The sequence below is a fragment of the Oculina patagonica genome, chromosome 9, assembly GCF_052425735.1.
Source record: "Oculina patagonica isolate OP01 chromosome 9, crgOcupat, whole genome shotgun sequence".
Taxonomy (NCBI): domain Eukaryota; kingdom Metazoa; phylum Cnidaria; class Anthozoa; order Scleractinia; family Oculinidae; genus Oculina; species Oculina patagonica.
In genome coordinates, this window is record NC_135766.1 from 19,383,865 (window position 1) to 19,397,453 (window position 13,589).

Here is a 13,589-nt window from a genome sequence, read left to right on the forward strand (position 1 = left end):
GTCTGCGCAGATAAACAAGGGTATTTATTACGTAAATATATTAGAAAAAATTAAAAATTGACCCTTTTTAACTTTGGATTACAATCACATAATTCAAAGTCTGTTTTGAATTTTGAAAATTATATTTTACAGAGACTGTATCAAAGGTTGAAATGAAACCAAAAGATTGTTGAAAGGAGTCCTTGAGCAAGAGGCAATAACTGCTTCCAACGCGAAAACTATACAATAACGCCACAAACTACCTTATTGTTACTTATTTTCGCGGGAACTTAATTTCGCGAAAATGGAACGGGAATATTTCGCGGGACTTAAATTTCGCGATTTGGTCAAAAAAATATGTTCAAAGGAACTTAATTTCGCGAAAAGTGTCAAGATACTGGTCTGCATTGACAAACAGTAAGTCTCAAATTTGGCACAACTGATTTGCATTTTCCACAGCAATAGTTTCCAATGACACTGAACAAAACCATATGATTATCAAAACGAAACCGGCTTAAAACAGTTTGACATGTTCCTTTGTAACAAAAGTAGAGCTAGTTTGACGACTGTACCAAGATAATTATGTAGTAAACTGACGAGAACATTGATTAATCATAACGAATCGTATTGAAGGGTATTAAAGTTCGCGTCGTTATTTTTCGCGAGAACCTTTTTTCGCGGGTCTTTAATTTCGCGATTTTTTGAAAATCGCGAAAATCGCGAAAATTAAGTCCCGCGAAAATAAGTAACAATAAGGTAACTGAAGACTATGACGTCACGAGCAGGATCAAACCAGTCTCCATCCATGATCTAAAATTATAAATATTAGTCTGAAAGTAGACGGAAGAGTGTGATGAGTTCACAGAAATCTTTGTAGATTCTTATGGGGCAGTGAAGAAATCGTAAATGGAAAATATGACCTAACATATTGGAACATTTTGTGAACTAAAAGTGTTGCAAAAGCCCAGAATTCAACTTTTATTGAAGGTTTTTTTTTTCGTAATCCGTGAAAGGCCCCGTGAGTAGTATGCGTGTAATGATTTTTTTTTCTTGTAAAATGTAATTTACAGTTACACAGCCGTGAACGAGTGAATCGACTTTTTTTCCGTGAGAATTGAGAAATGACTGCTCTTGTTTTTCTCGTGAGATGTGGCTGTAAACCGTGTTCCTTTCTTCCTTCCAAAGCGTAAGCGTTAGGAAACAAGAGTCAGTGTACATGTTGTAAATTGCGTGACCAGTGTATGACCAACTTCGTTCCCAGGTCTTTATCCTCGGTAAATTGGACCAAATTACCAAGGGAATAGACCGGGGGACGAGGTTGGTGCATGACCGTAAATGATCATCATTCCGGGCCCCACGACACTTTTTATTCAGGTTAAAAACAATTTTTCCTGATGGTTTTCTTTGAACGCTTGCTTCCTAGAAATTTCTGTTCTTCTGATAAGGAACAATCTGAAAACACGGCTAACCGGGAGTTAAGGAGAAATTTTCCGACTGCAAACATAAGCTTTTATTTAGCAAGTACTGGAGGTATAAAATGAAACAGCAATTCTGGAAATTGCCCACTGGTACTGTAATTCGTTTTCCCTTTGTATCTTGATAACTATAAATCTCCAAACGTAAAAGTTACTCCTTAGGACTTAACAAATCTAGAACCTCTCTCCCGTGAGTAGTTTGAAGAGTCGTATGTCACAGCCTCTACGCAGTGCCAAGCGTTTTTCTTCAAAATGATTCCAAAGTCGGTCAAGCAAGAGTTAACTGACCACCCATTTTGTGGTGTGAAGTGTGCTGTGAGGAGTTTAGCCACTAACACTGAGCCATGTGTGCTGGTCCAGATATGGCGTCCATGGATTTTTCAGCAAAGAATTGAATCATTGTCCACTTCATTTGAATCAAGAGCTACGTTTAGCTTTTCCTCAACTACCCAATACAAGGCGCCCCTGTCTGCTGACAAAATGATGCTGTCTTTGGAAATATGGTTATTTGCTGGTCAAATCTACGCAACTGTTGAATGTCATCGAGGGAAAGATCTTCTTTTCACTGGAAATTTGTGTGAACGTGGTAAGTTCATTGTCCGTCATCACTGAAAAGTTTCTTCCTCTAACGTCTAAGGACTCTTTCTCACAACATTCTTCTTTTATTTTTTCAAGCTGCATTGTCTTCGACACGCTTTTCCATTCCTTGTATCTTCAGCGTTTTACTTTCAACTACTGCCTTAAAGGAGAAGTTCACTCCAGAATGGTCATTTATTTTCTTTACGCCAATAAAAAGTTTATACAAAGATATGTTATTCACCAAAATTTCAGCCTCCAACGTGCGCGATAACCCTACGAAATCTTTCTTTGAAGTAGCCCAAAACTCGACAACTGAACGCCGCCATTTTGGACCCTGGTAATGTATGCGTGACGTCAAAGAGCTCAAGCCTGAAGTTTAGCGGGAAAATTTAAATAGTCGAAACTCCTTGTTTCTTTGTAGTGGCGTTTGTTTGTCAAAATATAATTGAGATACACAAATCATTTCGCCGTCTTTCAATATCTAAAAGAAAAATTACTCAATAAGAATGGGTAGCGACGAAAAATTACTGCCAAAGCGAACACAAATATTTGAGTGTTCCGAAAACTATACGGGAGACTGCTTTGAAGAAGATCACAGATACAGTCTCCTACGTAATACCCACACACAAAAAAAAAGAAATAGCCAGACGCAATACCAACCAACGATGTGTTTATGTTATTTCACTTTTTAGTTGATTTCAGGGAGGACTTTTAATCAACCAGAGAAACTCTTCTTGATCAAATATAAGGTCGCAACTCCCAAAGTGAACTTTATGTCATTTTTGTAGTTGACTGACTGAGCTAGAAATGTTTGAATTATTTCATTTTAGATCAAGCAAAATTTTAACTTAACTTATTACTTGTTTGTATCTTTTTCTCTGTCTTTTTCTCCTTCTATAATTATTTACATGTACAACCCAGTCATTGCATCCAAAATTTTTAACAACTTAGCCTGTTTTGTTATTTCTATTCTGAGAAGTGTTGTTGCCAATTTAAGTCAATTTTTGTTCATGCTGTAATTATTTGCCGTCGCCGTATTTGCTCGAGTAAACGCGGGTCACCGATTAAACTCCGGCTTCGTATTAATAAACGTCGGGTCAAAAATACTAACTTTTAAATAAACACCGGGGACGTTTGATCGAGGTCCCGGCGTTTATTTGCGGTCGAGCAAACAAGTAAATATATTCTCTTAAATAGCACTGCTACGACAAACTGGTACGGTTTGCTTCTTTGGTAATTTTTTTATAATGTTCAAGGAAAGTCCGGCGTAAAATAACTAGGATGGATGCTGTAAACAAAATGAAAGAGCAATGTTCGCGTTCGTGTTGTCATGACTGACGCACTGTTGTTTATAAGAGTGAACGTTTATAACTGCGGAGGACGTTGGCGACATTGCCGTTTATGGACTCATTGGTTGTTTATGTTCTGCAGTTCGGTTTGTAACAAATCTCGATTGCAACATGCACATGCCGAATGCAATACTGTTACTTTGGTAAAAATCATCCTCGGAGACCCAAGAGCAGTTTGTCGGCCGGGACGGCGAGAAAAATCGTGGTTCTCGGGAATGAAAAAATAACAGAAAATTGCACTCCGTTAATAAACACCGGACCCCGCCAAGTTTGAAATAAACGCTGGAGGTGTTTGATTTGAGAAAACACAGTAAGCAAAATGGCTAACCTCCATTCTTTCCTTATTCTTTCGCCTCCTTTCGCTTGCATGTCGTTTGAAGGGAGTTACAGAAGGAGATTTCTTAAAAATGGTTTATATTGCGTCTGGCTTTTTCTATCTTTTGTGGATATTTCCACGCAGGAGACTGCATCTCTGATCTACTTTGAAGCAGTCTTCCACATAGTTTTCGGAACACACAAATATTTTTGTCCGCTTTTGAGCAATTGTTCTTTTAAATATCGGAAGACGGTGAAAGTTGGAAGCTCTGTGTGAGCAAAATGGTGCTGCACAAACAGGCATTTTGACAAACAAAAGCCAATACAAAGAAGTAAGGAGTTTCGAGTATTTAAATTTCCCCGCCAAACTTCAGGCTGAGCTCTTTGACGTCACGCATACATTACCAGCTCCAAGATGGCGGCGTTCAGTTGTCAAGTTTTGGGCTACTTCAAAGAAAGATTTCGTAGGGTTATCGCGCACGTTGGAGGCTGAAATTTTGGTAAATAACATATCTTTGTATAAACTTTTTATTGGCGTAAAGAAAATAAACGGTCATTCTGGAGTGAACTTCTCCTTTAAGTCAAATATCTTTTGCCCTCTCCACCACCCCCATGCCCCGTCCAGAAAGGAGGGGCCAGCGCTAATCGGCCGCGGGGGTTAGAGCAAGGAGACACTAATCTATTCTGCCCTATATTTTAAATTCGTATCTGATAAAATACTGTACGAAAACCAAAAAAGCCTTCTTGGTTTGACTTTCGATTGATGCGCTGTTAAATTTGCATAGGTAATCACATGATTTCGAGTGCAATTGGGGATAAATAAGCACGAGTCAATTTTTCAAAGGCTAACAAAATTGCACGAGCCCGTAGGGCGATTGCAATTTGTAGTCTTTGAAAAATTTACGAGTGCTTATTTATCCCAAATTGCACGAGAAAAATCATGTGATTACTTATTAATATTATTCGTGAAAAAATTGCGAGAAAATAACATGCGCAAATCTCGTACAAAAACAATTTATTCATACTCGGCAAATATCATCACGCGTTCATTCAAAACAAGGTCAAAGCCCAAACAACGTACAATTTTTTAAAGTTATTTAGTCGAAAAATCTGGCTAAACAGTCCAATGAATTGTCTGAATAAAAGATTTTGGGTTTTACCTCTTCCAGAGATTTTCTTCTGCTTCTAATACTTGTCGAGTTTTGCTTGAGCGCTTTCAACTCGACGGCCAGCCAAGTGAAGCTGTTTCTCTTTTTATTTCAACACTTCCTTGTACGTAACAATTCTCTGTTTCGTACAATAGAAAGCCTATAAGTTCTGTTCTCTAAGTACAGTGTCTTTCAAGCGATGTTAGCATAACTTGAGGCTATCTGGTCCATAATCTTCGCCAATGTGTTTGTTTTTGAATTCGGCGTAAATAAATTTGCTCAAGCAAAGCGTGAAGCTTTAATAGTCCGCTTGTAGTTTCGATTTCGTCGGCAATTTCCTTCTTAGGAAACCAGTTATTCCAAAACTAGAACAAAAAACCAGTGCTTTTCAGTCCTATGTAATTTAGAGCTGTCTTCTTGTCCTCTACAGTGCTCAAAACTCCAGCCATTTTTTTTGCTCGCGTCTCGAAGCAGATCCAAACTTCGCGCCATTCAAATCGCGTGGAAGCGTTTGATTGCCCCCTGTGGCTGCCTTTGTTTATTAACCAATCAGGATGCCGCCTTTGTTTCTTTTTTTTTGCACTGAATTCCCTCATTTCTGCATTAAATTTTTTAAACACTGCATTTCTCTAAGCCAATCAGATTCGAGAAACTTTTGATGTATATTATTACTTAAGTAATACAAAAACAGCCTACAGCCAACTATAGTTCTGGGCATTCTGTGATCTGTGCTCAGCCGAGTCATCGTGCAGCAATCGTACCAAGACGAAACACCTAGGGACTGAGCTACAACAGTTGGAAGATCTTACTTTGACGAATTACCAAATTTCAAAATTTGCATTTAAATAAATGTCTGGAAAGCCAATTTCACTTGTCTCTAGTCCTCCCGTCCTCTTTTTTTTAACCGGTAATCATAAAACGAGAAAAGCCGGTTAATTGAATGACGTCGTCAAAAGAGGGCCTGCCGCCAGACATAAGCGTATTTAACCTGTTTTTCTTGATCATTTCGTCTGCGAGGAAACAGCAGCTGATGAAATGTCGTCGTTGAACGAGGCAGAATTCGTCGCTCTAGGCACAGTTATGACTGTGTTAATGATTATAGGCTTTGCGCTGCAGGCGATTACAGTCGTGATTCTGCTGAAGCCGCAGTTTCGAAAATTTGACCTGTCGCCATATTTTCTAAACGTTGCCTTTTCGAATACTATCGTCATTGCAGTGGATTTTCCAGCGATAGTCGCGTCCGCTTGGGCACAGAAAAAGTTGCTTGGAGATTTACATTGTCAGGTTAGACAAAACTGAGTATGATTTTTAATCTCGTTTGTGAAAATATAAATAGTGACCTGTTACTTGTACATAACGCATTGACAATAAAAAAAATAAGCAAGTGTTTTGATGGAAATTGAAATCATAGCCATCTACTTTTATTTACCGTATTTTTCATTTCTGCAATATTTTTTTTCGTGTACTGCTGCGTTGTAGTGTTGGTTATTTACATTTTAGTGCAAGGAAACGTTAAACTGTTTAAAACTGACCACTACTGTAGGATGCCGTTTTCCTGAACTTTTTTTTTTTCGAACCTTCAAAGAACTAGAATTGAAAGTCGTTTTCCTTGAATTAATTTACTCGCTCGAACACTACAATTTTATTCAAGATTTTTTAGCTCTATGATTTTTTAAACCAAATTTTTTGATAAATCGATAAATCGGAATTACACTTTATTACGTAAGTTCGTTCACAAAATTACAATGTAGTTAAGTTGCTTGAATTACTCGACTCGTTAACTTTGCCCTAACGCCTAGCCCGTGAAATGAACGTATGACTAATTAATAACCATGGAAACATTATGTACGTCATCGTAGGCTGCAAATTGTTTGCTTTGCGTTTCCGAAAATGGAAATGGAAATGGAGCCCTCAAATTTTAAGTTCAAATACCTCGTTTTCTATTTTCTTCCATTGCACTTTTCCAACTTTTGGTTCGTCTTCGTTTCATAATTCTCAAAGATCATTTTTATAGAAAAAACGAAGTGGGTATATAGAGGGTCTGAATGGGGTTACCTCGATAACACTTAACACTTGATTTTTCGGCTCTGTAACAAGAAACAATTAAATTTAAGGTATTTCAAAACTAACAGTAAAAAATCCACTGTAACCAACTTAATACAGAAAGAAACAAAAACGGCTCCAAAAAGGCCGATATTATTTTGTTTAGTATATCACAAAGTTTTCGGCCATTTTCCGACGATTCCCGTTCATTTCGGAAGATTTCCGAAGGGTACCAAAGATTCCCGAAGATTTTCAGAGACTACCCAAGATGTCTGAAGACTACCGAAGATTTTCGAGGAGAATACACAGAACAGGCTTAAAATTCAAGAGTGATTTTATTACCTATTTTCGAAGAGCAGACAAGATTCTACAATGCTAAAAGACTGTTTTATGGGTAAATAACATGTATAACACTTAACACTAAACCCCATTCAGACCCTCTATATAGGTTGGTAGTAGGATTATATCTAGCTAGCATGCGCGAGTGCGTGTTATTACATGGTCACGTGGGTGGACGTGTCGGTATATTTCAGTACCTGTTTATATAAAGGAAAGTTGTCTTTGGTAGGAGGGACATGCTCTCCCTGAACTCTCCCTGGAGCCAACTTTTACGGAGCCTTTATATGCGAAAAGTGATACTATGTATGAACGACTTGCATAAACGTGAACGCAAGTAAACGTTCACGCACGTAAACGCACGTAAAAAATTACGCGTCAGTGGAAATTCACCTATTAAGAGATAAAGCGAGACATCATACGGCAAACGCGAGCTTGCTTTTTATTTTGTTACCTTTTTACCGAATTCTACTAAATTTTCCATTATAGAAAATATGAAAAAACCCCAAATTCATGACAAACACAAAACTTCTCATTTTTGTGTACGAACGCCAAACAGCAGACGGCAGAAGTTGAATTTTTGCCGTTCGCGGAAAAAAAAATAAACGTTTATCTCTCTTATAAGCAGAAAACCATACGTGTTCCACTGGAAATCCGCGAATCTGATATGTTCTTGCATGAAACAATAGAATGATCCTGGCTTTACGTGTGTACGTAGCAGCTAAAGCATAGGCTTAAATTAAAATTCCTTCGACTAAAAGTGTTTGTTTAATCCATTTCAGATCGTGGGCTTCCTCACAGGGGTCGGTTGCATTACAACATTTGCTACGATGGTTCTGGCCCTTGTTAAAATCTTCCGAAGGTTTAGTGAGAAACATGTGCAGCTTGAAACAGTTCTGGCCGAGCAAGAGACCTGGGATCGCCATAAGATCATCAAGACTTTGACAGTCACTTGGTTGTACGCAATTGCAGTAATGTTCCCTCCCATGGTGGGCTGGGGATCATTTGCTTTCGAAGCGGGTGGTTCCATCTGCGCTCCAAATTGGAGGGAAAATACTGACTCCGGACGCGCCTACTTATTGGTACTCGTCCTCTTGGCCTTCGTAATTCCCCTAGGAGTTTCCATCGTCTGTTCCATCAGGATTTACAGGAGGTCGAAACAAAACCATGATGTTGCCCTGATTACTCCGGAGGTCAAGAAGAAAGCAAGAAAAGCAGTCGTGATGGTATTGGCTGGCATAGGCAGCTTCGTTCTAAGCTGGACGCCATATTGTGTTTGCGCCATGATATCAGTGCTTGGTGGCTCGGAGATGTTTGACAGAGAAACATCATTCATTCCTGGAATATTCGCCAAGGCTAGCACCGTGTACAACCCGCTGATCTGCTTGCTTGTCAGCAAACGGTAAGGGCAATGAAGATAGCGTTGCATCGTTTAATTCCTAAAACCCTTTCATGTCCAGTAGTAAGCATTCCTGTCTTCACATGGTCGACTGATTGACTGAATGGTTGATTAATGGGAGTCAATTAATTTTTGAACTTATTAGTTCAAAAAAATTAGACACAATGACTACCTAGATTGAGAGCATTTCTTTTTTTAATAAACGAGAACAATTCTATTCTTGGTTTTCACTTCACGTCATCAAAATTCTAAAACCCAGAATCTCAAGACCCCTGAGTTTTTATCCTTCACTGGCTATTAGACGTCCCTAATATTTATCTTGTAAAAGGTTTTTAGCTCGGAAGCATTCGCCACACGAAATTAAAGATGGCCGCCAGAAGGCTGTCACGTTCTCAGAAAAAATGCCTCATCCTGCAATTTTTAACAATCTGAACAGTTGAGGTTTTGCGAGAAGTATTTCTGTGAATGTTTTCTTGTTCATGAGGGTGATCTGACCTCTTTTGTAGCATAATTAAATGCCACATGTTTTCATTGATTTCCGGCCGCCATGTTGGAGCCCAAACAGTTGGGCTCCAACATGGCGTTTTCATACCGTGCTCTCTAAATTTGCGTGAAACATTTTGACGGATAATTCGAGTACGGAATAACGTACAGACCTGAGACTTGAACAACTTGTTTAAATAGTAGTTTTCTACACCCTGTAATATGTTTAATTTTTTTGACTCAATAGTTTTGGATTATTTGTTCGTTTTTTTATATATCATAGTTTTCGAACCGTGACGTTGAACCTCTTCGGCTTCAGTCTTCAGAGGGAGGATAACGGGGTCGCTGCCATCAACTTGGGTGCTGTCGTTTTGGCTGAGTCTACTTCACCTGATGCGGGATTGAGTGGTGACAGGCGGTCGTGCTACTATGATCAGATCGCGCCTTGTAATCCAAGCACACATCTACTAGAAGAAAACACACTGAACAGCCGGGCTCCAAAGGAAACTTTATTGTAAGGTTTAAAGCTGATTTCCAGTCCGTACTGCGCAGACTCGGGGTTTGTTTTCGTTTTTGTTTTGAATTCATTGAAACGTTACGCTTCGGTGACAGCATACATAAAGTTTTTTAGTCCGCCATTACAGTTCATTTCGTTCAAGAAATTTCGATGAGCTGAAACGTCGGTTTGAAATAGCGTCAAGGTTCTTCTACTCGTTATTATTTGTTCTGCAAGGATATCTGGCGTTAATAATGAAGAAAAAGGTAAGTTTGTCACGGAATTTTTAGTTTTGCTTGTAAACATTCCTTCGTGTGAGGCTCACATGAACATTGCAGCCGAGATTGCGCAGTACGGACTGGAATTCATCTTTAAATATGTAGAAACGTAAGTATTTTCTTTCATCGGGCTTGCCTTAGTACGTTACTTTTGTCTTGATTTGATGAAACCTCTAAGGTTCCATGCGTTTTCTTATTGGTCAAATAACCTCCCTATATCCCGGTGGGCAAGACTCCAGAGTAAAAAGTGACGGTGGTGCTTGTCCTCTCGTTTACGGTTGTAAATTGCAGATTTAGATCTCACTTAGGTTGTTTGGATGAGAACGCCATTGCTTTTTCCTATCACGGTATCTGTTTGGGTTGCACGAGAAGTAATTTGAAAAAAGTGTCTCCGTATTGTGTTATGGGTTAGTTCAATCTCAAAAGAAATCGCTTAATTTTTCACTGACGAAAGTATTCGATAATGTCTTTATCTCGTCATTGAAGTCACAAAAGCTCTTATTTGTGTTTGTTTTAAAACGGTTTCTTTTTGGGGTCAAATAAAGCTTGAGCCACGCCCAGATTGGTCTCTTTTAGGGTTATTTATTCAAGTTTTCCGAAGAGCATCACCGCTCCACTATCATGAAAGTCTCCCGGGCGCGTTATGTGTCTTGCACTTTTGTTAAAAAAATAATTTAAATTATTGAATTATTCAGAATAATGTCTAAACTCCAAGCTTTATAAGACGAGGGAGAAATCTCCTAATAGTAATAACAAAGTAAAAGAGAATTGAGAAAGATGTAGTATTCATGTCATATCGGATCTCCCAAATACCGGGCGGGCGCAGCCTCGTCCCCGGGCCATACCGCGCTATGCGAGTGAGCGGAGGAGGACTGGAACCTAGCGCGATAGTCCCAGGCGAACTTTCCCGACAAGCTTGGCAGGTGACGTCACATTCAAATTCGCCGGGGACGACTGGGGACGAGGCTGGGGCGGGCGCTCTATCCACTGAGCTACGGAGAGACACATGGTGGGCAAGGCCATTTACAGTACTAGGTTCATATGTGACACGCGTCCTGCATAATGCAGCAAAATGCATGTACTGTATAGTGTTAATGTAGTAGAGTTTTGTTATTCTAGGTGCGTTAAACAAGCGTGACCACAGGTAACGCCATTACGGTATACATTGCATTGCATTGTAGTTGAGCCTTATAGGGACTAATGTTTCGATAGAGTTTCTGGAAGTGTGTTCCCGGCGTGATCAATCAATGAAACCGATAATCGATGATAATCGATACCAATCGATTATAATCGATGCCAATTAATCGATTGATATTGGAAATCGATGACCAATCGATGACGGAAAATTTTGTGACTTTTAATTTCATCGATTTCCATCGACTGTCATCGATTTTCATCGATTATCATCGATTACCATCGATTTTCATCGATCGTTTTTTATTTGGCTTGATTCAATATGGGTGTTATTACATCAACTCAGTGGCTCTTAAAAGTGATCAATACCTCATTTATTCATTATTTTTCGCGATACACTGTCATCTTATGCATAAAAAACAACGTTATTAAGAAATGGGGCAAGGTTTACACTAGCGTATAGATTACTTGAGAAATATAACAGAAAAAGTTGTGTTATGTGCAGGTATAATATTACGTAAGCTAAACAAGCCAAAGAAATATAAACTTGAATAAACAGCAACAGGAAAATAACTCGAAAATAAGTGGCTTGGTCTAGTGAAAAGTGCCTCGGGATGCCCAAGTCTGCCGCAAGATATCGATAACAATCGATGACAATCGATGAAAATCGATAGCAATCGATGACAATCGATGTAATTAAGGAAATTTTATTTGTGACTATCGATTGGTCATCGATTGGCCGATGCCAATCGATATCAATTAACTAACCATCATCGATTGATATCGATTGATTGATTGATTTCCGATCATCGATTTTGATCGATTGATCACGCCGGGGTGTGTTTTATGCATTGTATGTGGAGTTGCGGAGCTAACCCGCGCTCGATGCCGGAATAAACGCCTGGAAAATCCGTTTAAACTGTATGCCGTGGTTTCAGTACGAATCCCACCGCTACATTAAATAAAGAAATATGGCTTTTTCATATGTGGCGGGTTACTTCATCACGTTGATTGTCCACTTAAGTAGGGGACAATGGACAAAAGTAATTTGAGTGATATTATATGTTTACGGCGCAGTGCCTCAGCTCCTTAGGGACGGACCATTATTTTTTTGGAGGGGGGGGGGGGGGGTGAAAAATATCAAAAAAAAAAAATGTTTGCAGGGCCTGGAAAGACAAAATAAATTGTTTGCAAAAACGATATGTATAACAGAAAATAGTACGAATTTCGGAAAAAAAATGTTTGCAGAGGTACATAAACTAAAAAAAAAAGTTTGCAGAGGAACATTTTTCATCCCCCCCTTCCAAGAAAATTATGGTCCGTCTCTTATCATGGTCGAAAGCCCACTAACCATTTGAATAGTGCACTCTGCACTTAAAATATCTCCAAAATTTGAGTAGTGCGAGATGTTAAGACAAACTTGTCATGGAAACACATGTTTTAAGTTAACTTTTAGTCTTTATCGTTAAAATGTTTTTTAAAAGTTGAATAGGTTTGAGATATTCTCAAGCAAGTTCCGTATCATCCGCTCCCTTCCTTTTTTCCCAGTTCATTTGTAAAAATTTTCGAAGTTGTTATAAAGTTTGCTAAGTGGCAAATTAGGTAGGCTTGGTTATTAGAAGACCGGTACCAGACTCGAGCTTGAGAGAGCGACGGAAATCGTGCCTAGCAGTAAGGTAGGCTCCTGCCTCGTCCACGGCAAGTTTATTGCCCCCAAGCCTCGGCGCCAAGCTAGAAATTTAATATATCGGAATTGGAATATTGGCCAAGCCGCACAATCACATTGATAACGGAGGTGGCCTCCTCTATAAGCTTGGTGGTTTCTGGGAGGTCTCTCCTCGCCCTACCTTACTGTTCAATTTGTATTATATTAATTTTGAAGTGGCTAATAAATAGTGATGATGATGACGATGATGAAAAATAGCGTCGTTCTTAATGTTCATTTGCTTCATTTAACGTCCAGTAAGACTTGAAAACACCAAACGGGATTTTTACGCGTCGATATTTTGGAGTACCGTGCCCTAAAATTGTCAGCACGGTGCCAAACATTTGCCGTGCCGTGTCAATTTTGAAGCGCGTGTAAATGTGGTTTTCGCCGCTAAGCGTAATAGAATGGCATTCACAATTGCACATTCTGCACTCAAAATATAGCAAAGGACGTCTGAACATAATTAAATCCCCTTCAACTGGCGCATGGAAACACTCCTCAAATAGAAGAGGAGACAGCCTCTTTTTTTTCTTTCGCATAAAAGTGTTCAAACAGAAAACGAGTTATCTTAATAAATACCAAGCAATTATTGGATGAGGTTGTATGATATCGTGAGTTATCAAAACCGAGGTCTGTCTTATCTGCCGAAGCCGAAGGCGTAAAACTTTGTCAGAACATTGGCCAAAGCGGTTTTATCTTGTGGTTTCTCCAGGTTTCTCTCCCACAAATAATCATTCAGCTTTTTACACTTGTTTTTGTTGTTCTCTTGGTGTTTTTAGAATCTTTGTTCTCGATCAAAACTTTCAATTCCTCTTCGGAAACGGAGGCGAATCGCTCAGCCATTATTTTTAAAAGTTTGACAGCACT

The 13,589-nt window shown here is 39.1% G+C and overlaps 1 protein-coding gene and 1 long non-coding RNA gene across 2 annotated transcripts in view; both read left to right on the forward strand.

The window, feature by feature from the left end:
* The first annotated feature begins 5,880 nt into the window (after positions 1–5,880).
* LOC144665006 (rhodopsin-like) lies at positions 5,881–9,624 on the forward strand. The gene is made up of 3 exons (XM_078526193.1): positions 5,881–6,129; positions 8,007–8,626; positions 9,390–9,624. The coding sequence occupies exons 1-3, from the start codon at positions 5,881–5,883 to the stop codon at positions 9,622–9,624; spliced, it is 1,104 nt and encodes a 367-aa protein (XP_078382319.1).
* A 111-nt stretch (positions 9,625–9,735) lies between these two features.
* LOC144666468 (uncharacterized) overlaps positions 9,736–13,589 on the forward strand; it is a 220,111-nt gene continuing 216,257 nt past the window's right edge. The window contains exon 1 of the long non-coding RNA XR_013573188.1: positions 9,736–9,868. This is a non-coding gene — a long non-coding RNA (uncharacterized LOC144666468). The remainder of the gene's footprint in view (positions 9,869–13,589) is intronic.